At 41.9% G+C, this 26,731-nt stretch overlaps 1 protein-coding gene and 1 long non-coding RNA gene across 9 annotated transcripts in view; one reads left to right on the top strand and one right to left on the bottom strand.

The window, feature by feature from the left end:
- The window catches only part of ESRRG (estrogen related receptor gamma), a 1,204,337-nt gene that overhangs the window by 395,563 nt on the left and 782,043 nt on the right, over positions 1-26,731 (bottom strand). For 2 of the 8 annotated variants that reach the window (XM_029593191.1, XM_029593197.1), the window contains exon 1: positions 16,810-16,998. The exons of 5 other annotated variants lie outside the window; for them this stretch is intronic. In XM_029593191.1, the coding sequence (XP_029449051.1) occupies positions 16,810-16,865 (56 nt within the window). In that variant the 5' untranslated portion in view covers positions 16,866-16,998. Of the gene's footprint in view, positions 1-16,809; positions 16,999-26,731 lie in introns of those variants that run through there. One more of the 8 variants, XM_029593196.1, reaches the window with a different exon arrangement.
- Positions 17,292-26,731, top strand: part of LOC115086822 — a 33,866-nt gene continuing 24,426 nt past the window's right edge. Inside the window, exon 1 of the long non-coding RNA XR_003855338.1 lies at positions 17,292-17,420. This is a non-coding gene — a long non-coding RNA (uncharacterized LOC115086822). The remainder of the gene's footprint in view (positions 17,421-26,731) is intronic.

Below are 26,731 nucleotides of genomic sequence, written 5' to 3'. Positions count from 1 at the left end.
TCCAACTGTATCGTTCTGACACAGCACTGCAAAGTAACTACCGTGACTAGAAATTAGGGTTGCCAACTGTGTGTGGATTTTTTTTTTTTTTTTTTTTTTTTTTTTAACAGAAAATCATTTTTTTGGGCAATTTCTCCAGTTACAGCATCAACAATGCTCTCTGAGTGAGCCTATCTGCCCAGTGCTGATGTGCAATTTCACATTTCTAAATGAGAGCACTCCCTTTCTGGAGCATGTAAGTAAATCCACAGAAGCTGATGGGATATAAGACAGAGCACAGCTCCTAGAAAGTAAGGCAAATATGACTTGTATTAAAATTAGCTACCCATTAGGGCTTCACTTCAGTCAGGTGTGTCTATGTACAAGAGGTCTGGAGAGCTGCTTGTAGTATCTGGGGCCCCACTATGCTCTGTAGGGGTCTGAGATGATACCCAAGCTGCTACCTTGGATGGATTGAAACCAGTCTAAGGCTCAGGAGGAACAAAGCAGCAGTGAGTGAATCTGGCCTTGGGGCTATGTTGGGACCCAGGCTATGTGACATTCAGGATGCACTGGCAGCAACAAAATAGGTGGAGGGAATTCTGCCAGCCTGCTCTCCAGCTACCACCCTTCTTATAAAGCACCGGCAGCCAAGATGAAGGCAAGAAAATGGCAGAATTTGCCTACTGGGGGACAGAACCGGGAGCCCATGTTCCTCCTGGGCCAGCATGGGATGTGGAGCCATCAGTAGTGGGTGATAACTGTGCTGGTCCATGAGCCAGATCAGGTAGTGCTGGGTGAGTAGGGTTGCATTGGGAGTGATAGCAGCCCTCATACTAGCCATTTCCAATATCCTTCTCTCCCTCTTCACTGCTTGGGCTCCGTGGTCACTGTTATTTTTGGGTTTTTTTTCAAATCTGTGTGCCCACTAGTTCCTGCATTGCAAAATCAGAATGAGTTTACAAACTAGGACATGCTTGCCGAGCCCGAGCATTGATGAGGAAGGGGAGATGCATGAGGGCGGGTGAGGAAAGAAAAAATGGAAGAGGAATATGAGAGGGCAGATGGCAAATGAAGGGGAAGAGTATGAGAGAAGAGAGAGGGAGGGAAATCTGAAAAATGAAGCAGAGGGATATGAGGGAGAAAGGAGGGGGTGAGACACTGAAGGCAGGGTGGGTTTGGAATGGAAGGGAAATGTATGAGGAAAGTGGAGGAAATGGAGAAGGGATAGAAGGAACACGGAATAGGAGAAACCATTTGTGCGAGAAAAAAAGAGAGCGATGAAAGGGAGGAGAGGAGAGAGAAGCAGGGCAAGGAGAAAATGGAAGACTGATAAATGAGGTAGGAAAAACATAAAAGAAAACAAAATATGACCAGAAAATGAAAAAAGGCACATAGTAACCTGGAAAAAGGACAACGAGAATGGTTATAAAGAAAACCAGAAAAAAAAGACAATTAAAGAACGTTTGCAATAAATAAAAAGGAAAAAGGAACCCAGAAAAATGAAATTAAGAAAGCTAAATGAAATTTAGAAGAGTGAAGAAAGCAGAATAGAAGAAAATGTGGAGAGCCGAAGAGATAGGGAAAAAAAGAGAAAGATACAGCAAAGACGAGGGCAGATGGATCGAGGAGAATAAAAAAAGATATTCTAATGGAAAATACAAATGTGTGAACTTCCAGGACGGGGATAAGCGAGGCAAAGGCCAGGAGGCAGGTGTGAAGAGAAGGGTTTGTTCTTCAGCTCTAGTGTCTAATTCCCAAATTTCAGCTCCGTGCAGCACTACACCAGGCTTGATATGTGCTAAGCCAGGATTACCTAATTAGAACGACTGATATTTTATATTGATTTTAATAAAATGGAGATTCTGATTCAAGAAACTGCATATTTTGAAACTATCATTACTATTTTGGGGGTTTTTTTGCGCGCAGAGGCAACATCTCACTGAAAAGCCTCCTTACAAATCTCAGGGTGAGAGACAGAAAAAAAAAAAAAAGTGATCTATCGGCTATTGCTATGATGCTGCTCACCCTTTAGGGATAATTTCTACATTCTGCGTCACGGAATGTGCAAGGTGGTTGGGGGAGGGGACGGGTAGAACTGTTCTAAAAATAAATAAATAAATAATAATGGGCCAAAATCATATAACACTATGGTCAGAGGTCTAGTGTTTAGCTTGGAGAAAAAAAACTGAAAAAGTTGGCAACCTTCTAAGAAATATGTCAACATATGTAAAAGCAGATGTCGACGGCTATTGTAGAAAAGTTACGAGAGCAGCAGGGCTTTGTGATGCCCTCGGTGGCAGGAGTGCAGGGCTCTTTTCCTGGACATGCCGGTTACCAGCCAGCTGTAAGTCCTGCCATCGAGTTGTCCCGAGGGTGGCTTTGAGGCCGTCTTACTGCAACTGCGTTTCCTTCCTCGAGCAGAGTCCTCATTCTGCTTTGACTCTCTCAAACAGCTAAAATTCCCAGCCAGGCACGCCAGGCACTACTCTTTTTATGTTTTCAGCTGTCAGCTCCATGGGTAAACACTTCCCCCTTTCACCGCCACCAGAAATAAAATGTCCGCACCATGTACTTCACCCGTATGAAGGCACTGCTTTTGGCTTTAAAAAAAATGGTCTATTAAATATTAATCTTACTACAAGAGTGAGAGAGAGAGAGGAAAAAACCTCTGTAAAAATACATTTGTTTTAGTGAACCAAAAAGTAACTGAGCTTTTTTTTCCCCAAGTAGGGCATTTTTATCTATTAATCAGCTGGCAGAGATTCTGTTCTTGAAATCCCAGGTGCGGGTTGAGCATATTGAGCAGGGTGGGGGGTTACATTGCCTAATCGAATCCTATCGATTTGAGTATGTCACAGCGATCTCATTGAGAGCAATCAATAGTAATCCAAAATCAATCAATCTAGTCTTGCCCCATCATTTATCAAATCTGAATAGAACAAATTATTTTCAAGCGCAAAATTAAGAAAAATGAGCAAGATAGAGAGAAAAAAAAGAAAAGAGACGGAAGAGAGAAAGACAAAAAGAAGAGACAGAAAATGAACGGCAAGAGTAAAAGCAAGGAAAACAGAAGAAGAGAAACAAATCAGTATGAAAGGAGACAGAAAAAAAATAGAGAGAAAATGGATTGCAGCACTAGGAAAAGCAAAATCAGAAAACTTGAAAAGAAAGAGGAGTTGGAGACAAACCTATCTTCTTCTATGTGACATTTCTAATTATTAATGATCTTGATTCGGAGATAAAAAAAAATTCTATGTATGCAACCACACACATATAGAAAGAATTCACGATGCCATTTTCGCTGGGGCTTTAACCTTAGTTCTCATCCGGTGGAACACACAGACACTAAAGGGTTTTCCCTATTTCAGGTCCGATTCATCAAGGATTTTTCCCTTAGACACTGAAAGTGAAAAGATAATCCTTTGTGAATCGGGCCCCTCCTGTCTATGGGGTATAATGCTTAGTACATCTGGCCTAAAGTACCTTAAGACACTAGTTGAAAAGGGGGTTGTCCCCATTTTGTGCAAATAGGAAAATCATATGAAATTTCCTTAGTAACTAAATATAAAACACTATTTATAAACTAACCTAACGTAAAAAACTATAACGGCCTAATTTTCCAAAGGATTTACACACTTAAAACTAGGTTTTACGTGTGTAAATGCACTTTACCCGTGTAAGTGGCCTTTTGAAAATTGCTACAATATATGCTTTTGAATTGTCAATAGGTTTTACCTGCTTTAAGTGCATTTCATGTTGGTAAAAGGCTTTTGAAAATTGCTGTAATAGTATGCTATATTTACACGTGTAACTCCTTTGAAAATTCACCTGATTGTGAGCAGAATCTGCCACGGGCTGTAGCACTAGTGAACCTGCTACAGAAGCAAAGGGGGCAATGAACTGGTGGGCAGCGGAGGCTACAGCGCTTCATGGACGGGCCAAGAGCATTTAAAACAAAATGAACAAAATGCCAGGAAAGGTGAACGCAGGAAATAAGAGAGATCCCGTCTCCAAGGGGCTGCTGTACTTATAAAAGAGCGTCATCACTCACTGATAATTTGGCCAAGGTAATAACACAGCCTCCCAGTTCCTGTGGCATATTCCAAAAAAAAAAAAAAGGGTCCTGCTATCGAACTTCAACGGAAAAGAAAGAACTCGGTGTCTAAAATGTTTGCTTTTGTTAACGCAAAAAAGCTTTGGCATCTGTGCTCATGCTCTCCCCCTACCCCTCGATAAGCTGGTGCCAGAGGACGTGATTATTCTTTTCTTATTCAAAACATATCAGCATTTTGAAAGCATTCTCAATCTAATCAGGTGTATGAACAGCGCCGTTATTGAGGAAAACATTTTAAAAAAAGCAGTTTGCGACACTCCTTTTTCAATCTGTCCTTCTATGAGATAAAGCCAACAAACTGCAGTTCTGCACAATCAGACACAAGCTCCTATCTTCACCACTGCCTGATTCCAGCGTTTTTCATGTTTTATACTTGATAATACTTTGTTGAAAAGGAAAAAAAAAAACCCCAATGAAAATGATGCTGCCAGCACCGAAGGAACAGTCATGGTTTATTTTAGTGTAAAAAAAAAAAAAAAAAAAGCACATAATCTTCTTTAGTCATTGCAGCTAGATTCCTCCATGCTTCCTAACCCCTGCCCTGGTGAAATCCATTGCAAATGCAAGGTCCGGCATGGCAGTGCGGTTTGCCATTCCAGCTCAAGTCCAGGCTGGAAATCCTGTCTTCCACGAGTGGGGTTGGAGGGCTCCCCAGTCAGGCCAGCTTAGCCTTTGCCTTTTTTTTTTTTTTGTAGTAACCATGGGTTACTAAAGGGTATTTTTTCCGCCCCATTATAGGGCCTGACTTACTAAGGCTCCCCCCCCCCCCCCCCCCGCATTCTGTGTTTATGGGATAGAATAGTGTGGTTGCTACGTTGGTCCACTTGAATGTTTAGAAATAAAGGTCAATAAACCAACAACAACAAAAAAAAACAAAAAACATTCAAATGAATCTTTCTTTATTGGACTAACAATACATTTCAGGAGCTAACACGCCCTTCTTCATGCAGGTTTATAGGAAAAATGCTCAGTATGTAGGTTCCATAATGCCAGCAGTAAAAGAGAAAGGGAAATGCTTGTAAATTCCCCATAATGCTAACAACCCCCCCCCCCCCCCCCCCCACCACCACCACCACCACAAAATAAAGAAACCCAGTCAATGGATGGAAAGAGCTGCGGGTGCCATGTGGCAAGCAACCGCGCTGGGCTTCTCGGAAATGGGATTTCTTTTACTGGAGAAAGTACTTTGGAATAAACCAGCCTCAACGTACTGACCGCAATTCCACGGCCACTGCACTAAATCTCCTTATGGGGAAAAAATGTTTGCGCGTGTGTCTTCCTGTCCTATTTGATATGGACAGCATTCAAGAAAACATTATACAGTCCCTCAGCTATTACAAAGGAGTGTAACATTCAAGCAGAAAAGTTTCATTCTGAAAGGAAAGTGCAATTTTCACCAGCCTTGTTTTGAAACATTGCCGCAGCATTTAGAGAGGGCGAACTGCTGAATTTGCAACAAAATGAGCAGAAAATGCTGTTTTATGGGGGGCTGAAGGAGTCCGTAAAATGTAATTTCTATGTTGAAAAATAAGCATGCAAACAAGAGCACCTTATGGAAACTTGGTTTGTCAGTCTGAAAACAAATGTAGGGCCTCCTTTACTAAGCATTTCCCCATAGATACAGATTGGAAGAAAAGCCTTAGTAAATCAGGCCCTAATTAAACTTAAACTTGCCCTGCTGTTTGTTCCAGCACGCAGCTCAGTCGCTCTCCACCCAAAAAGACTCCCATCTTGAATATAAAGTCTGATTGATTAATTGTAATTATGTAAAGCAAATTTCAGAGCACACCTACAGATATTAACTTTTTATTATCACTCTGGTTTCAGAAGGGCAAAATATGTCCACAAATTTAACTCGCAGCTAAGATCTAGCAAAACTCCCAAATCCTTCTCTTATTGATTCTACCAGTTTGACGCGGCCTATGTGTATTCTCCGCCTATTCGTGTTTGGATAATTCTTATGCTGGGCCAATAAAAAAGTATAAAAACCCATCTACCGTTCGACCAACACGGCTACCAGAGCACACAGTGAGTAACCCTTGTAATACAATATTCATAGATCGACTCATACAATAGTAAAGTGGACTCTTTTTCCTTGAAAGCCCATGCCTCAATAAACTGGTTAATCTATAAGGTGCCACCAGCCACTGTGTCCCTTTTATATAAATAACTGCAGCTGATACCTCATTGGGAAATGCCACGCATCATTTTAAGGGTTAAATGTCTTCTCGGAAAGCTCAGCTTGTGAGCTTTGGCAGGAGACCCTCGCAGAGTTCTGAGGAAATGTGCTGTCCTGCTGAAAAAGAGAACCATCTATTAGCTACAGAAATGCTTGTACTCGGAAAGAATCCACCGGCTAAGCTACTTGGGTGGCAGCGTTTTCTTTCCCCCTTCCCCGTGCTCTCTTTGCTGACCTCCGACAGACAGAAAAGGGCAGTCACGTGCTGCCACCTGAGCCCACCTCATGAGAGGAGAGAACGAGCCATCCCCTCAGCTCCGCCGGAGAACAATCGGATGGATGAAGCCAAGTGTGAGGCGCTGCATAATGCGGCCCGGCATTGTTGCGCCTCCATCTGCGACACTGGCCTCCTCATGACTGATGGGACAGGTGTCATTCAGATTAATGGCAGCCGACAGCGCTGCCTGGATCTTGAATATGACCCAGCATCAACTGTACACAGATCCCTTTCCCTGATAGCGGGAGAACGCACGGCCCTGGCTGGCTCTGCTCAGTTATCGGGAATTCCCACTTAACCCCTCCGACGGCTCATGGGAACGCTTGCACAGATTCGCGGCATTTCATGCCACTTCAAAACATCTGATCTGTCCCACTAGGTTAGCTTCTGCTCCGAAAACACTGCCAAGACATGCTTGTACTGCTAGAAGAGAAAAAAAAAACAAAACAAAACCAGGAACATGCTGCATGGCTGGAAATCCAGCACTGATAGGGCATTAAAATACAATCGAAAGAGATCTACTGATACTTCAGTCCTAATTTGTTTAGGATTTTCAACTTCTCCAAAATGACCTAAGCCAATTCCTATTTTCTGCCTGAATCAATAACAAGTTTAGCACATTTATTCACCGATTAGAGTCCAGATTCAAAGAATTACTCTCCTTTGAAGCATTCTCCTGAATACGGCCTTGTTCGTTTTAACCATTTTCTTAATAAATGGATCTCCTGGATTCTCTTTTGTCCTGTATGCTTGCCTTGTAACTTCTATGGAGCAGGGACTCTCTCTTATGTGTACTTGTACAGCTCTGCATATGTCTAGTATGGTTATTGAAATGATAAATAGTAGTGATAGTAGTAGTCACCAAATTGACATCTCAGAAGTACAGGGCAGCCTTTGAAAATTCAATATTAAGACTTTTTTCTCATAGATGAGTTCAACACCACAGTGGAAAATATACATGCATTTTTAAAAATTATTTTTGAAAGTTCAAAACTAAAATATTCAACACCGATTGGGAAAAATCCTACACATACAGCAGTTTTTCATCTATATGAAGAGCTAGAAAAATATGAGAGATTTAAATTGGTGGGGGAGGGGGTGTGCAGATTTCACAAAGATTTGTCGCTACTACAAAAAATTGCTCCAGTTTCATCAATATATATTGCACTCTATTTTTAACAGGGATAAAAAAGAAAGCCATTGCTAGCCTAGAGACATTTTTGCCTTAGCGCAAAAAACTTTGATAAATCTACCTACATAGACTGCTCTAGCAAAACCAGAATTTCAGAGTTTCCCATTGAACAGGCGATCCTACTATTTCTACTTTGCATAATCTAATGGACCCAATTCAGCCAGTAACATCAGGAAACTTCTAAGCCAGCTAGTTGGATTGGCTCAGCTGAGCCTAGAGTGTAAAATGTTCTGTGAAGAAGCTCTCACCTGCTCCTCCTCAACCCCCTCGAGATATTCTTTGCTTTCATAAAATAAAATAATTTAACAAAGGGCACCTGAAAGCCAGCAGTTGCTCCTTCCAGCACACTGTGAGCAATAAGAATAAAAGCTCATTTCAGGCTGCAATCCCTTGCAGAAATGCAACCTGACTGCATGCTTCCTGCATGAAAACGTTACACTTGGCCCACTTAGTGTAAGGAGTTTATTTCCCATGAGGGGGATAGCCCGATCTGCCATGACTGACTTAACCCAGTGGCCCCACTGTAGGAGATTCAACGTAACTGAGCCTATGCCACCAAAGCATCTTGGGAACAAATGTTTTAGGAAAAAGTCCGGGATTGTTACCGGACATCTCAGACCTTTCAAGACATCCGCCACTGAAGAGAGGGAGAGAGCTTATGACAGATATGTGACGTTCCTGTTTATTTCCCAGTTGTTCCTTTCAGTACAGACATGCCCTTAGTGGATGTTCAGGACTCAGCATCAGGGTCCTCTCCCCCTTAAATACTCTTTAAATTATAAAACAAACAAATATATTTCAAGTGTTTCCATTTTAAATATTCTATATTGTTTGCACATGGAAGTAGTGGGCTGCAACCCGGGAGAGTCAGAGCTGTTTAAATATGAAGGAGAAGACCCATTTATGACGGAGGGGCTGGGGAAAAGGGGGCTGGGTGCAACCCACACCTTTACTGCTCCCAAAGGGCTTCTCAGTCAGCTTTGGCCATCTCACCTATTTTTGGTTATTAAAAATAGTTTTTTGTTTTTTTTTTAAAGACTGGCCTTTCCAAGCCGTTTTCATGGCCTTACCTCCATCTCCCTGAGACAAGACATCCCAGCAGAGCAGACTGGGAAAAGCACTATCTTATAACATTTCTTTTTATCCTTCCTGAGCTCTTTGTGGATCTCACGCCTATGGGGGCTAATTTTCAAAAGGAGTTACGCATGCAAATGTAACTACTATTGTAGCAATTTTCAAAAGCCATTTCCTCGAGTAAAGTGCACTTGCTTGAGTAAACCCTATGGACAATTCAATGGCATATACTGTAGCAGTTTTCAAAAGCCCACTTACTAAAGTGCATTTTACATGTGTAAAACCCAGTTTTACTTGAGTAAATGTTTTTAAAAACAGGCTCTTTATTTTTTGTGAGCCTGTTAACGAGAGGTAGCACCACTGCTCTGGTGATAGCTAGCCACCAATCTTCCACTGAGGCACACTAGCCCTCCTACTTGCCCAGGACCCGCACTGCAAAAGCAAGGCCAGGGGTTTCCAGCAGAGACTGCACAATCGAGCCTAGCCTAACCGGCCCATTTGTGATTCTTCCGACGCCCCTCAGCATGGCTAATATTAATTTGTTTTCTTTACGAGGTAAGTGCTGCCAAAATGTATTTACGTGCAGTAGATAGCACCAATCCAAACCCTGCAAAGAAATAGTGTGACTCCACTTTCCATCCAAAGCAGCATGAAAGAACGTGGAGGAGTAAACAGCATGAAGAAGTAAGAACTGACTTCAAAAGTACAGACACAATCTACTCTCCTTTTATTGCAGAGTGTGGATCTACCATGTAACCGTGGATACAGTCCACTATCCCCCAGTGTAAATAATCTACTGCCATTCGTGGCTAATTGGTATTTTTATTTTTCTTTTTTTTACAGTAAACTGAATATAATGCAGTAAATGATGCAAGAAATGGTTGGAATATTCTCCAAATGTACAATATTATGCATGCAATTCATCTTCATTTGTAATGAGCAGTTACATAACAGAAGTACAGGCACACAATTCTACCCAGCACACACAGTACATGACAGATTGATTCGATTTGGGAAAAAGAATCTCTGTTCAATAAAGGCTCAGCTTTCTCTACTTGCCACGGTATGTTAATGAAGCATCAGGCAATTACCTGTCCATGGCCTGTTTTTTTTTTTCAGACTACATGCCAGGTTGTGTAGTTAAGACATTTTAAAAAGCTTCTAAGGATGCATCATTCACAAACAAATCTCTTTACTTTCAGCAGAATCCAAGAGAGCAGAGGAAAAGTGGTTGTAAAGATCCTAACTAAATGTTTGGCATCAGTTTTACACCCACTAAATGAAGTTGCTTTCAACGATTCAGTGGAATACATGGCAATGTTTTTTTTTTTCTTTTAAAGGCTAAAGTAGAATAAAAGTCACGTCAAAGCTGCAGGTTAGTGCTCTGCAGTGCCATGGACCCGAATTCATGTCCTTGAGCAGGCTCTTTGCTCCCCAGCCTGTTGGAAGCCGGGTGTGCTGCTTAAGCAGCACTCACAGCCCCAACTCAGAAGGGTTGACTCCTTTACTGATCTCCCAGCGTGGCCGGTCAAAAAGCAGCATGGGAATTTGTCAGGCAGCCTCAACCTGCTCTGTCAACCATGGCACTCGGATTCCAGGTACTGGAAGGAAATTGGGATCTGGGCCGAGAAAGGCACCATGGAGTAAGACATCATGCCTTATAGAGGAGTGTAAAAAAAAACAAACCCATAAACACCAAAGCAAGGAGAAAAATGAAAGGCAACATTTTTAACCGGTTACTTCTGCCATGTATTGAACAGCAGTTTCTTTTTCTAATATTTTCAGGAGGAAATTAATTCCATTTTACTATATATGTTGGAGAATTATGGGTGCAAAGTCTCGCCTGATCACAGCCATAACTAAAAAGTGAAGTCTAATCAGAAAAGGTGAGATCTGTGCACTGCAAAAGTAGGTATACGGCACAATAGGGAAAGATATTCAGAACTTGTCGCAGATATCCACGGCATTCAAATCTCAAAGTTGTGCTGGCAAACAGTCGTTTGCATTACCGTGGGCAATAAGGTGCATCCTTACTGCAGGCATAGGGAATGTTTCTTTTACAAAAATACTGCAGAAAGCTTGAGAAAAGTATCTGTTTAGGAAGATGGGATGTGCTACGTTGCGCCGCCGTCCACTAGCAATGTGTGAAAGAGATGTCCTCTCTCTGCAGTCTGCGTTTCTTTAGTACGCCATACTAAAAGGGGGTAAGGAAAAATATGTACCCCCTTCCTCCCCCAAAAGACAAAAACCACAGTTTTCCCAAGATAGAAAGAGCGCTGGGCTGATAAGACATGGCAGCAGTTAAAATAATCATTTGAAATGGAAAAACTGAATGACTGCAGTTCTCATAGCATATTTGTAGAACAAATCAATAATAAAACTAGAAGATTTGGTTTCCTTGAAGGTTGGATTTCCTTTGTCAAAGCAGCTTTGGAAACAGAGGGAAAGGTTCTTGTGAATAAGATGGTCTACCAGAAGCTTTGTTTGTAAGCAGGATCCATCTGCATAAATGCAAGTCGCTAACTTGCGTTTTTAAATACTTACTACATTTCCAGTGGCATATTAACACATATTTAAATGATGCTACCTGCCAAACAGTATTTCTTTTAGCGGCGACGTTTCTACTGATCTAGCCCATCTGCTGGCTTGGTATCAGTTTCTCTATAATAATATGTATATTTTGATAAATTTATTTATTTATTTTTTTTAGGAAAAGAGCATTGTCAGACCTTCAAGGGAACCTTTTCCTGGCTAAGTTTAAAAATAAATCATTAAACTGAATTGTCAATAAATATTACAAATATGATAGGTGAAAAAGCCAAAATGGTTATTAAGTGGGGAAAAAAAAATGATTTGTTACTTTTTTTTCCAAACAAAAACTGTGAATGGCCACAAAATATAAAAGTCCAAAGCTTAATAAAGACTTAGAAGCTATTTAGCAAAGGGGAAAAGCAAAACAATTACAAAAATGAATACAGATTTGTATGAGTTTAAGAATGAGAAGCTATATGTACACATTCTGCGGGTGTGTGGCGTCTTTATATAAATACATCAAATGTACATTGTATTATGAAAATGTAGACACACACACATAGACACACATAATTGTAACAGTCAAGTCCAAGAGCAAGGGAGGCTGTAATAAGTGGCATGTCAGGCTGCAGAGATTGCTAGCCTCATCCCTGCACTATCAAACATACACAAAGTATGATGGGAGACAGAGAGGCCAAATATTTCACTGTCACAGCATGTCGAGAACTGCAATTCATTTCTCTCTCATGTGCTTTAGGACAATGACAATTTAATACAAGGCCAGTGGATGTAAAAGAGATAAAAAATTGCACAAAGCGGCCCAGTGTAATCACACATTTCCCTGGGAGAGCTGCCCGGCTCTGACACGCAGCACCGTTTTATTGTTTCTCCCCGCCCCATAGGAAACCAAATTCACAAGAAAGTTTATCGTTCATGCTGGCTTTAAACTTGGAAAAGGGGCATGGACGGGGGAAGCTCCAGCCAGATTTGTCACGGCGAATTAAAACGTTTCAGACACCCTTGCAGACATTCTCAGTTGGTGTGGGCCAAACAGGCAGTGGATTTCTTACAATTACTGGCAGACACATAGGTCTGAATTTGTTTTCTTAGACCAACCACAGAAACAAAAGAGAAGAAAAAAAATCCTGCTAAATATTTCATGTTGCCCTTAACCAACATGCAAGAAGCAGTGTGTGAACATATATATTATATACACAGAAGAAAATCATAAAGCTATTTTTTTTTTTAACTGAGCCTGCTGAAGTAGTTAGTTTATTTCTTGTCTAAATGCTGGCTGAAGGGTGGCAGAAGAGAGTGGTGCTTGACGAGTTCTTTGCTCATTGCAATTGCAGTAATAGTACAAAAAAAAGTGTTTGGCTAATAGAAACAAACAAGCAATCTCTTCTGCCAGCAGTCCAGTATTTCTACACTGGCTTTATATTTTTCCAAGAGGCAAAAAGGGATGTGTGATCTTAGCTAAAATCTGATCAAAATCCCAAGTGTGTCACACGAATGCCTATGAAAATCTGTGATGGTGAAGGGAAAACTGGTACGACCCATCTATTTCCTTATCCTTTTACCTAACAGTTGGATCATCAAAATCATGTCTCTCTTTAGAAGACCCTGACAGCTCTGAACTCGTTTACGCAGGACAGGCCAGAAGAGGTGCTAGGAATGGACGAGCGCGTGCCACCGTCACAGGTTTGCTGCCTGAATCGCAGACAGTTACAAAATATAGGAAACTTAAGACTCTTTCCAAATGGATAATATGCCTTGAAAAAGGCAGTGAACGAGCCATTCAAGAGAATTAATGAAAATCCACCAGGGCTTTGCTAATAACATGGGTTAATTACCACTGCAACGCACCAGGCTCAGTAAATAAAAGAAGAGAAGCACAAACACATTCAAATGAGCAGCCAGCACAGTAAGAGACGGACCAGCCCTACTGAATGACTAGCTTTCAGAGAGATAACATATGCAGTCACGCATACACGCACATATGTGTGTGTGTGCATATATATATATATATATATATTGTGCTCAATTTCAATAATGTTTTAAATAATGCTGTAAACCACCTGAAAAGGTAGGCTAAAAATCTAAAAAAGATTAATATATGTACATATACATACACACACACACACTTATCTTTATCTAGGTACAACGCACATATGTATATAAACACACACAATCTCTCAACTATATAGCAACATAGTAAATGACATGAGAAAAAGACCAACTGCACAATCCAGCCAGCCCAGTTATTTATATATATATATACACACACATTTATATACAAATATACATATAAATAATTTTCTTTCTCAGCAAACGCACACATATATGTAGCTACAAACAAACACACACATATATATATATATATATATATATACACACACACACGCATAGATATATACTTTCAAGAACTTAAGTATTTAAAATTTACTTAAAACTATGTGAGACAGATATTAAGGAAACATTTTATGGTTGAACTTTATGGAAATGAGATTTAAACTAAAAGCAGAATGAACTTGTCGCTACTTTTGCTTACTTATTAGAAGAAGATGCCTATTTCCAGGAGCCCTGCACCGTTTACAGCTGGAGGATGGTCCACAGGAGACCAGCACACTCTGAACTCCCAAGCCAAGCAGCTGGCCAGCATTCAGACCAACTGGCACTGCCCACTAATTCAACAAAAAAAAATATCTGCCCAACTTCATTTGGGGTTTTAGACTTGTTTCTTTCCTCCAGTTACCGACCTGGCTGCACTGATGCACTTCTTTGGCAATCAGCTTGATAGCAAAGCTTTCTAGCAACTGACAAGCAAATTAAAAATTCTGAAAAAGAAAAAAAAATACAGAAAAGTGAAAGCTCTCTTCCCAGTCAGAGGTGGGCGAATTTTGCAACCTAGGTCCACTCTTGTTTTCATTAGACTAATGCAGTCTTGTCTAGAGGACTTCTACTTAAGGCAAAGGATAGAAGTAGCATACTCATTTTTTGACACTTTCCTTGAATGTTGCTGCCATATTAAATTTATATATATATATATATATATATATATATATATATATATATATATAATATTTATATATTCACAAACAAAATTTTGGGAGGGGTTGAGGGGACGTTAATACATTTAACAAAAACGAATCCAAGGCTGTTAAAATTTTTAAGAAATCGAACCCATGGAAAACTATAATATCTCTAAGTGTAACAAATCGGAGCCGTTTTTTTGCTCTGTTGAGTTACAGGATATCATGTTTACATTTGCCCACACCATCCACCCCCCACCCCCCCTCTCGGCCCCCTTTCCCTCTCCCAACAGCTGTGACAACTGGTAAAACAGGGGCCAGATTTAGGTCTGCGCCGTAATCCGTTCGCCCGCGGTCCATGTTAATCAGCCCAGGATGAAGATCTCCTGCGCCGGCCGCACTCTCAGAGCTCAGGGCGATTACACTGACACATATGTCAGGACGGGCAGAGACATTTATTGCATCGATTACATTTGCTTAACTATTATTTAAAGGGGGTGTGGGGTGGGGGGGAACTGGGTTACTGCATTTCTCTCTCCCCCCCCAGACCTGCCTGAGCACTTGCTGAAGGCGTTTCAGCAGTTTTTTTTTCCTCCATGCACTGCAATCTATTTCGCTCAATTCCTACATCAAGCCGGCATTATTTATTTCCTTCCGTCCATCTGCATATTCATTATGTTGGGGAATCGCCACCGGCTATTAATATGACTAATAATAAACACGCACGGTATAAACTCTGTGGTTTATCAGCTGAGAACAGAGAGAGACGCGCGCATTGTTTATCTCCGTTTGATAAACTCCCTCCCGCTCGCAGATCCATCAGAACAAGGAGCCGGACAAATGCACTGCGATGAGGGCAAGAAGACGTTTCAACTGGGCCAAGAACGGAGAGGGGGAAAACATTCCCAGAACTGGTTTGAATCCTTCAGGTCAACTTCAAAGCCATGTGTCCTGATTTCATTTTAAATGCATCTACTTTAAGAGGCTTATCTGAACTAATCATCCAAATTAGCTGTAGGAAGGTGCATGCAAGAAAGCTTGGGGTTTTTTTTTTTTCTTAACATTAAAAAAAAAAACAAACCCAAACTTAGAGAGACTTCCAGCCCCGCCTTTAAAGTCTTTCTACTTATTTGCAGAAGCAACTTGGCAGGCAGCGGGCACACCCAGGATGGGGTTTCCCCCTGTTCTAACCCTTTCAACTCCATCAGCAAGCGGGGCGCCCCGGAAGCTGCATGCAAAGCTCTCCAAGCTGAAAGCTTTCATGCAACCTATCGGGGGGGGGGGGGGGGGGGGTTGTTCCCCCCCCCCCCCCTCCTGGCTGCTCAGTGCCAGCTTTAGCTTCATTACACCTAACCACAGAATCTGCCCCCCCCCAGACATCGGGGCATCCAGGGGCTGGGATCCGCTCTTCGCCGGCACCAAGGCTCACTTCAGCGCGAGCCTCTTCCCCGAACAATTTACACATCCGGAGAAAGGCAAGCGGCAGCCCCGGCTGCGCGCGCGTCCGTGACAGCTCCCCAGATATCCCGACCTGAAACCCTGCCAGGAAGTTCGGCAGATACCGATCTGCCCCGACTCTTCTCATCAAACGTTTTGGGGCTTTTGTTTTTTTTTTTTTTTTAAACAGCTATTCCAAGAGTCGGGTTTACAATTATAGAACAGGGGAGAGGGACACCCCCTAGTACTTCTTTTGCATCTTCTACGAGAAATATTCATCTGGGTAACAATGCCAAGCTGCTATCCTCCACATTTTAGCATTTAAAGTCAAGAAACAATTTGAAGAGGTGGCTGGGGGGGGGGGGGGGGGTGTCCTTTTTCGGCCACATCCAACTGGAAAAGCAAAACCCCGCTCCGTTATTTATTGCCCTATTACCCGGCTTACTTCTCGTGTCATAATAGTGCTCAGCTCCCTTTTTTTTTTTTTTTCAGAAGACAGCTTTGCAGATTACTCTTTGAAGGTAAATTAGTAATTGGCAATGCTGTTCGTCGTTCTCCGGCACTTGCTTACAAAAGGCACGCGCTAGAGCCCTGACAGAAAATCTCTAACACTGTAAATACAAGATAAGCCGCCCAGTGGTTTCAATCATTCTGCATATTACATTGTATCTCGGCAAGGGTGGGAGGCACAGACACCACACGCGAAGGTCTTAAGGAAAAAAAAAAAAAAAAGCCACACTTTTCAGAAAGCAGCCGCGACCCCTACCCCCCCCCCCCCCTTAGATCCTGAATGAGAAGGGACTGTCACTGAACTCGGATTTCCAAAAAAAAAAAAGAGAGAAAGAAAGAGAGAGAGAGAAAACGAGATCAAATTCTTCTCACTCCCCAACACACAGCAGCGCTACCCAGACGAGCTCTCGCGCACACAGACCCACACAGCATTACCTGGAGCAGGGCTTACATGTTTTGGCATGAATAAAAGGTACCTACTCTTCTTCGTAGTGCAGGGGAAAAGACTCAGGGAGGCAAACTTCTACCGAATCCATGTGCGCTTGGCAACCATTATTTGAGCACCCCAGCTATAAATCAAAGTTTCCTTGACAGAGCACGGTGCAATTAACACAAATGTTCTCCTGGTGACAAGCCTATAGGCACAGCCAGTTGGGACCAAAAGCTCTCACACTGTCCTAATCAAGGACTTAAAGCCCGGGCTGGCGCTCATGAATATGAAGCAGGGCCTTTTGCATATGCAGTCCCTGCGGCCCGGGCCGGCGCCGGATTGGCGGGGCTGCGGCCAATCAGAGCCCAGGAGGACGGGGGGGGGAGGGGGGCCGCACGGGCTGAGAGGAGCCAGGCAGGTAGATAGAGCGGGGTGGAGACACGGCCAGAGGGCTGGCAAGGGATTGAGGCAGATTAGAAATAAAAAGAGATTGAAATGTTACAAAATCTGCTGCACGGCTAGGACGGCAAAAAACAAAACAAAACAGAAAATAATAATAATTAGCTTCTTTCTCTTAAATCTTTTTCGTCAGATAAAAGCCAGCATGAAAAGAGGAAGGCAAGCGGACTGCCGGTGCATTGTGAGGAGCCCTGGAGCAAAGGTAGAGAATGAAGTTTGTCCTTTCATTGTCTGTCTATGTGCCAGGCCACCCGTGTTCTCTGCTTGTCTCACCCCATCCTACCATTTCTCATCTTGCTGATTTCAAGCCGGCTTTAAAAAAAAAAACCAAATTGACATTTTAATGATTCACAAAGACTGAACTTTGAACTGAAAGTTTTCATTTTATCTTCAGGAACTGTAATCTCAGATTCATATACATCTGTACCAATACCTTTGGCTTAAACCTTAAACTGCCATATAGCTTTACAGCTATGGTATATGTGTGTGTGTGTGTGTACACACACACACACACACACACACAAAACACAGAGCACCTGAATTTCTTCATCAGTTAAAACTATAAAGGTGCGATTCAACAATTCAAGGCAAAATTCAGAAAATGTAATCTGGTGCTGAGTAAGAAAAGATTGCAGTGCTTTGAACTGCTTTCTTCTGCCGGTGAGCAGTTTACAGCTGCTGACTGTTCTGAGCCTGGATCACCTTCTAACCCTCTCCACAAGCAAGTCTTTATCCACATTTGAAATATTACACTATCTGTACTTTTATCATCTGTGGTGTGTGTGTGTGTGTATTGGGGGGGGGGGGGGAGGTGAGGAATATTTACAATTTTAGAAAATCTTTCACAAAGGCAGAGAAGAAAATTCTAGTTTCCTTAAATGTATTTAATTGAAAATTTGTGTTTGCCTGTGTTTGTAATAAATTTCAGGATGAAATCCTACACTGGCTTTCTAACAGTAATCCTCTGTGAATCCTACTTGGAATTTAAAAATAACCGCACTATTTTCAAGATGGCAAGTTGATAAATAATTTTGTTTAAGCAAAAGGCTACTAAAAGGGGTGGAATTAATACAAGTGAGTAGTAGCACCATGTGTCCAATGTTATGTGCATATATTTTTTCCAAGCAAATATCCATAAAGGCAAACAGAATCAATGATTTGCGTCCATAAGTTTCTACCTAACAGTTGAAAATAATGCCTGGGGACATAGGAACAGATTTTTATTTTAATAAGTGGTCTGGCTGCCCTATTAGTCCACTTGGATATGTGGAAATAAGATGTAGGTGAGATCTTTTTATGGGACGGCCTTAATACGGTCATCTGCGACCAGCTTTCATGAGGTCAGTGCTCTCAAAAGTTAGTCACAAATGTATTTAGTACGTTAGTCCAGTAAAAAGGTATCATCCACAGCTTGTTTGCTGACCTGGATTTCTATGTTTTTAATAAGTAAAATTATGGTTCTATTGGCATTTCAACTAAAATCTAAAGTCAGGGATTCTTTTTTTACACCTACTGAGGAAAGAATTTGTAAAATAAATGCTGGACATTAATGGTAAGAAATATCTCTCACTGCCCATAAAAAAAGAAAAAAAAAAAAACCCCACACCCCCAAGGAACTGGAATTTCAGTCTTTAAATTTAGTTCTTCTGCCTCCTAAAATGTCTTATTTTACAACAAAGGGCCCCAGCAGAATACACGTTACAAAATCATTTGTGTGCTGGGTAAGCCTCGCATGTGCTGTCATAGGATAGCACAGAATGCATCGTGTCACACGCGCACATGCCCTCAGAAAATATTTGTACCACACGCATTCCCTCGGAAAGCACACACATGCACACACGCAGTGTAAACTCATCAACCAGAAAATCCTTCTTCAGGGTGAGCTTCTACTTTCCTGCGTGCCATGAGAATGCACTTATTACACTTTACAGTGCATTTATCTCATATACAGCCTTTAAAATGTATTTATGACCCATGTGTCCTCTGAATGCATTTAGAAGATGCATACTCTCTAGACTGCATTTATTTTATTTTATTTTTCAACAGGGGGTTTAGTTCTCTTGCTTTAGGTATGGTTGTAATGCTACCTTGTCCCCAAAGGACTTGAGGATGACAGGGCATTAATGCCTCCCCAGTATGGTAGAGATTTTTAACCTTAGCCACAGGGCCAAAATGGGGCCATTCTCAGACCTTATATTTGCCAAGGAGTGAGGGGAAAGTTAGAGATCAGCTGGGGTCTGCGGCATTGCACCAGAAGTAAACTGGGCAGACTGGATGGGCCTTATGTTCCGTATCTACCGTCATGTTCTCTGTTTCTATGATCTTAGAGAAGCCATACCCCTATACATCTGACACCTATAGAATGTACTTATTGCAAACAAACCATCACAGGTGCTTATATGTACTTCCAAATGCATTTATATATGACATGCATCCTCAAGATGTATTTATATTTTATATAAACAGTGAATGGATTTTCAGCAGAATTTATGTATTACGTAGTCTTTTTCCAAAATATTTCTAGCCCGTATATTTCCACACTGCATTTATATCATATATAGTTCTCAGAAGGCAGGGCTTCCCAAACCTGTCCTGGTGACTCCCACAGACAGTCCCGTTTTCAGGATATCCACACACAATCAGCACGCAGTGGAAACGCAGGATCTCTTTCTCATACATATTGCAGAATATATAACCCAATGAGCTATAGGGGGGTCACCAGGACAGGTTTGGGAAGCCCTGCCTGGAACAGTCCTTAAAAATGTATTCATACGACATAGCATCCGAGAACGAGCAGCTACCTCCTCAGAACACACTGCACAAAACATTCGGACATTGCTTATACCATAATGTATTTACGGTACACACAGCCTTCAAAATGCATTTCTGTCACATATCCACTCACAGTCTGAGTCATTAAGGCACAGATTGGTCATCTCTAGTATTTCTCAGACATTAAAAAAAAATATTTTTGTTTAAACAATGTTCCTAAGTATCAGAGAGGGATTCACATACATGTCTGAACAAAGTAAAAGTTCTGATTATTTTTAATACATTAATTACCTTGAAAAGCAGATGTGTCTGTGGGCTAGAAGAAGCTGAGTTCCCTGCATGGATTTACAGGTGTTCTAAACCCAGAGTAGGTAGTTACTGGTCTCTATTCTGTGACATCAGCGGGTGGTGCAAAAAATTATGCATCAGAGTAGATTTCTGCCAAAAAATAGTCAACCTGTGCTCCAGCTGGACTGAACATATTTTATTGTGTCATAAGAAATATATCATGGGTCAAATATTTGCAGATATTTGATTGTTGATGCAGTTCAGGAATTTTCCAGAATACAAGATACCCAGTAGGGCCACAGAATGCATTCCTAACACATCTATCCTCAGAAAACAATTATCCTATATATCCCTATATGAATCATTTCAGTCATATAGATACACCCTAAAAGATCCACCAGTCTCATCCCTCTTTCTATCTCACTCCCATAGTGCATAATTAATACATACAGGCTCAGGGTGCATTTATAGTGTCTGAGCACAAGTATGGAGCACCATACACATTCACAGTGCATTTGTACTGCAAATACCCTGAGGGGCAAGCATGCAAAAGGGCTTCTCAGCAAGCATCTAGGGAAAAGTACTTACTACAGAAACACCCCCAGTGTATTTATACTGTAAACACTTGCAAACAGCATTTTTACCACAGGTGTACTGTATATCTGTCAGAATGCCCTCACTCTACACACACAGACACCCCCCCTCAGAGTGCCTTTATATCTCTCTCACACACACATACACACCCCTCACACTGCCTTTATACCACACACCCACACCCCTCACACTGCTTTATATCACACAGACACACTCTCAGAGTGCCTTTATACTACACACACACACACACCTCACACTGCTTTATATTACACAGACACACTCTCAGAGTGCCTTTATACTACACACACCCACACCCCTCACACTGCCTTTATACTACACACCCACACCCCTCACACTGCTTTATATTACACAGACACACTCTCAGAGTGCCTTTATACTACCCACACCCCTCACACTGCCTTTATACTACACACCCACACCCCTCACACTGCCTTTATACTACACACCCACACCCCTCACACTAATTTATATCACACAGACACACTCAGAGTGCCTTTCTACTACACACCCACACCCCTCACACTGCTTTATATCACACAGATACAGTCTCAGAGTGCCTTTATACTACACACCCACACCCCTCACACTGCTTTATATCACACAGACACACTCAGAGTGCCTTTATACTACACACACACACACCCCTCACACTGCTTTATATCACACAGACACACTCTGAGTGCTTTTATAATCACACCCACATAACTCTTATCAAGTGCATTTATATTACACTCTCTCTTCAGAGTGCATTTATATCACATACTCCCTCAGAGTGCCTTTATAGTATACAAACACCCACACCCTCAGAGTACATTTATATCACATACACACATGCTCAGAGAACCTTTATTATTATACAAACACCCACACTCGCAGAGTACATTTATCTCATACAAACACCCTCAAACTGCCTTTATACTACCCCCTCCCCATTAGAGTGCATTTATATTATACCCTCCCTTCAGAGTGCATTTATATCATACACAACCTCCAAGAGTGCCTTTATATGACACACACACACACACTCTCCCTTTATACTACTCACACATATATCCTCTGAGTGTATTTATATCGCACACAATCTAAAAGAGTGCCTTTATATGACACATGCACACCCCCTCAGAGTGCCTTTATAATCACACATGCACACATCCTCAGAGTATATTTATATCACACACACACCCCCAAAGTGCCCTTATAATCACATACATATATCCCATCAGAGTTCATTTACAGTTGTCACTGAGTCATTGTCACCATCTCAAAATGTCATTCACTTTACAGCATTTCCGATAAATAAAGAGAAATAGATGATGGCTTCAGATTCTAACATTAAATTGTCATGGCTGGATCTGGGTGTGGTGGAAGGCACTTCCCAGTTTGATCTGTCCATATTGGACATGGAGTCTGGGGCCTGCTCGGTGCACAAAAGTGCTCTAGACATACAGAGGGGTCTGGAAGGACAGCCTACACAGCAAAAGTCTGTCATCGAATACTGTGTGAAAGCAGGTAGTAAAAGCTTAATTACCAGTAGCATTATGCTGTCTATATTGTTAAATGTGAACCCTGCAATTAAGATGTAAATTCAGCTGTGAGCAGTGAATAAAAAGTACCTAGGGATGTGGAGTAAAATCCAAGCAATTTTGTAGACGCTATACAACAAAAAAGATTAGACTATCAAATCTTAGCATGGGAGGCATTTAATCATTTTACAGTCTTACAATGCCTTCTGAACACATTCTCATCTAAGCCAAAATTTCATATACAATAAGAGACTTACAGGACCTCTGACAGTATTTGAGCTGGGTATGTGTATACACACACACACACACACACATGCTGTGGGCATGTTTAGCTCAGAATGAACTAAAACCATGCTGTAACCAATTCTTCTTCTTCCATGCTTGTTTGATGGATGTGGACAGATTTGGTTAGGTTTGTCTTTGCATGGCCTTTTCCCGTGCCAAGCAGCTATCATCCCCATGCGAAGGCTTGTGGATTTTCTGGCATACTCTAATACCACACCTTTTGGGTGGACTTCACACTAACCTGTTTTCTGAGGCAACAGAAAAAGGACATCTGCTGAAGAAAATCTACATTCAAGGAAAATGCAGAAAGAAGCTACTATAGGGCAGTAGAGCCTTACTATGCATTCATCCTACAGCTAAGTTCCTGCCTTTATGCTGGACTCTTATTACACAGGAGTGCTATGCAATGCTGGGCCATGATGGTCCATTTTGGAAGTACAAAATATTTGAAAGAATGCTTGGTCTTCTAAGCATGAGCCTTTGACAGAGTGAAAGTTAAAGCACATTCGATGTTGAAAAAAATATATGCGTTGCCATCCTTAATACTTTTTCCGTTTTCCCTTTTGTGAAATCTATTTACAATTTGTCAGCTCTGTCTCCTCCACCCCCATTGTTGTCCTATAATCAGCCACTCGCTTTCATGCCCCGCTACCTCGTGCTCCTACACAAGATGGCATGTGTGGTTATCTGCCGTGCTGGCACCTGGAGGACCCTGCCCAGGTGCTGGCAGCACTTTCACATGGGTTTCTGCACCAGGCCAGGCTGGGCTGCAGGGCACTCCGGGAAGATCCAGATTTGTCTTAAAGTTATATGGGAAAAAAAAAAGCAGAGTATATTACATGTGAACTGGGGGCGATGCAGGAAGGTAGTTTACATCATTGCAGGAAGGAAGCAGAGGTGTACCATGAGTTTACTTTCTTAAACTTTTTGAATGTCGAGACACGCTATAGAAGTGATAAGAAGTAGTAAAAATCCTAAAATCATTAATCAATATATATATAAGAGAGAGAGAGAGACAGATGAGGAAAACCGGATTAAAACAATTTTTTCTCAACTGATTACGTACGTATGTGTGTGTATTTCACTGAAACCCCATTCCATCTTTAATCGCTCTTCTTTTGAGCACAGGCCGAAACATGACAGCCATCTCAAAAACCCGTTCCCATGCACCCAAGAATCCTTTTGCAACTCACAGAGAAGTGGGGTTTGGGGGTGGGGCAGGGGGTTTCTGAGTGAATCTTAGCGTGGCAATAATAATGGACTCCCTCCTTTTGAAGATGTGTCTTGTGTTCTCGAAATGCCAGGACTTTCAGAAGGGCTTCCACTGCCGCCAGCACGGCTGTGGCAATCCCTTAAATAACGTGAAAAGCAAGACATTAGAGAGAGACTCCTCTCATACCGGTAACATTTTCTGATGCCCCCTTTCCTCCTACATTATTTCAGCGGCATGAAAAGCCCCCCGATATGAGTGAATGAACCTTTTCTATTCAGTGTCCGTGCAGCTGTCTGAATGTGCAGATAACTTTGAAGGAAATCATCGAGTTTATTCCACAGCCCAATTCCAAGTCCTAACACAGCAAAATTTATTACACTAGCAGGACAAAGGTCTAAGCACCATACTTTCCTTAATTCATTTTCAGCATTCTGCCTGGCACGCAGTTATTATGCTTCTCTGGAAAAAAAAAAAAAAAAACAACCTGCTCTCTCCGGATGTGCTGAATCTCTAAACAGATGATAAATATATATATATATACACATACCATTTTCCATAAAAAAGCAAAGAATGCATCAGAAGAGGGTTCCCACCCTACATTTCTCTTCACCCACATATTGGTCCTTTTCACCCCCAAATGCTTCCCCCCCCCCACCCCAACCTCCTGAACCAAAAAAGGAACACCACTCCTCGCTCTCAAGAATTAAGTCTGTCCTCACTAGGATGTCAGCCGGCTCCATTTTTTGCAGGACTGGTTAATCCGGTCCTGGTTTTAACCCCATTGCATGCATGAACTTAATAGTTTTGCTTTGCCTATTCGTTTCTCTAAGGAAAGCAGGACACGCACACCACGAGGCAAGATTAGGACTGCATCAACCTATCCTGAAACTATGCAGCCGGCCGGCAACTTCATGTGCCACGTTCAGTGGACATTTCCCATATAATCACCCTTTCCCCTTACTTCCTTCACAGATAAAAGAAGAGCAGCTCCTGGTCCTCCATAGCCAAAGAGGAACAGATGAAGGGAGCGATTGCAATAGCGCTCTGATTAATGTGGGGTCATTTTGCTTTCTTTTTCAAGCAGGAGAAAAAAAAAAGGGGGGGTCAAACAAGCAAGATATAGGTGATAGCTACTCATTGGACCAACTCAATAGACTGCTGAGTAGCTTTCGAGAGCCATGTGCCCTTCATCAGGTCAGCAAAGAGGCAGCACAGTCACACTGCATTTTAAGAGGTGCCAAGTCGGCTGGGCAGGAGGCTGTCTGCATATGCCTTTAAAGCTCATCGTATGGCGGGGAGATGTAAGTTATCAACAGGAAAACTTACTGGCGCATTCCCTCTAGGAATCCAGAAAACCCTAAGGTTATATTTGCACTGATAAAAGTACACCATGCGCCTTGCAAAATATTGCCAGCTTTCCGTGCATGCCGCCTATTTTGTTAACAGCTTGTATTTACACAGCAAGAGTTAACGTCTGGAGATTACACTTTAATAAATGAGTTGCCATTCCATTGTTTCCTGAATGTTAAGCGCCGCTTGCCAAACCATAAGAACGACGCATTCAAGGTCAATGCCCCATTTCAGCCCCTACGAGCAGCTGTGATATTAGGATAATCGCACTTAAAATATTCTTAAGGAAATTAGCCTTTCTTCTTCTAGAAAGATGATAATAAACAATAGTCTGAAGGAAGAAAATGTCATAATTCACTCTTTTTTTGCATGTGTACAAAGCAATAAAATCTTAATTCTGTTGGGAATGGTGGCTTTTATCTATTATTCCTTCTCTTCGTAAATCCCACCCCTCCAAACAGAAACAGGTATATTTGTTGGAAAATTATCTTATTCCCCCCCTCTCACAAATGAATAATATTTTAATCAAATGCAAGCTCTGCATTAATTCTTGTAAGGCTTTTTGATTTGCATTTCAACCAAAATAGTGTTATATAAATGATGATTTTTGTAAATGCTTTCCCTACATCCGACGGTAGACCGACACAGGAGGAAAACGCAGAGAGTGAGGCTGCCTTTGCTGCAACGGGAAGATTAGCAGTTTTAAAGTCCGGCTAATTGAAGGGATAAGATCTGAAAGGGTTTGGGCTTTTTTTTTTTCCCTTTTCCTTTTCTAGTTGTCTTTCCTACCTGCCTCAGAGCTCCAGGCTCTAAAAATAGCAAAGGGGAAAGATGGAGTGCAAATATTTCCCTAGTGAAAACACCAATAATCTTAACCGTGAGCTGACAGGAATTGCTTGTTATGCTGCCCTAAGATATCATGGCTTGAAGCAACAGAAGAGAAATAGGGGGTGGGGGAGGGGGGATAAGCTGCCTGTAGATGTGCATCTACCAAATGATGTTTCTTCTCCTTCATGCAACTTCAGACCAGAGGGCCAAGCTTTTATTTTTGGATTGGCAGGGCCCTGCTGGCCATTCCTCTCCTCAGGTTTTAGTGCTGTTACTCTCCTGGTAGTAGCTGAGCTGTTGGGCATGACGGGTGGGTGGGTGGGGGGGGGGAGGCTGGTGGAATTCAGCCCCTTGAGTGCTGGATTCTTTCATACACACTGCACACACAGAAGGTTTGTGGCTTTCCCTCCCTAGCAGTGAGCCAGGTAGATGAGCAATGGTGGTGGCATATCATTGCAGGGAGAGCAGGAAGGAAGTGCTATGAATCCCTGCTATTACTTTCACCTCCCCCTGCAGCCTATTGGCTGGCTGTGAAATGTCTGACCAATGGGCTGTAGGGGGACTAGAGAGCAGCAGCAGCAGCAATGTAGGACAGACAAGTTTCCTGCCTTTGTCTGCCCTGAGGTGCAGTGGAAATGG

The sequence above is a fragment of the Rhinatrema bivittatum genome, chromosome 3, assembly GCF_901001135.1.
Source record: "Rhinatrema bivittatum chromosome 3, aRhiBiv1.1, whole genome shotgun sequence".
Lineage (NCBI taxonomy): Eukaryota > Metazoa > Chordata > Amphibia > Gymnophiona > Rhinatrematidae > Rhinatrema > Rhinatrema bivittatum.
The sequence above is the reverse complement of the archived record's forward strand: the minus strand, read 5'-3'. Positions and strand labels throughout refer to the sequence as shown.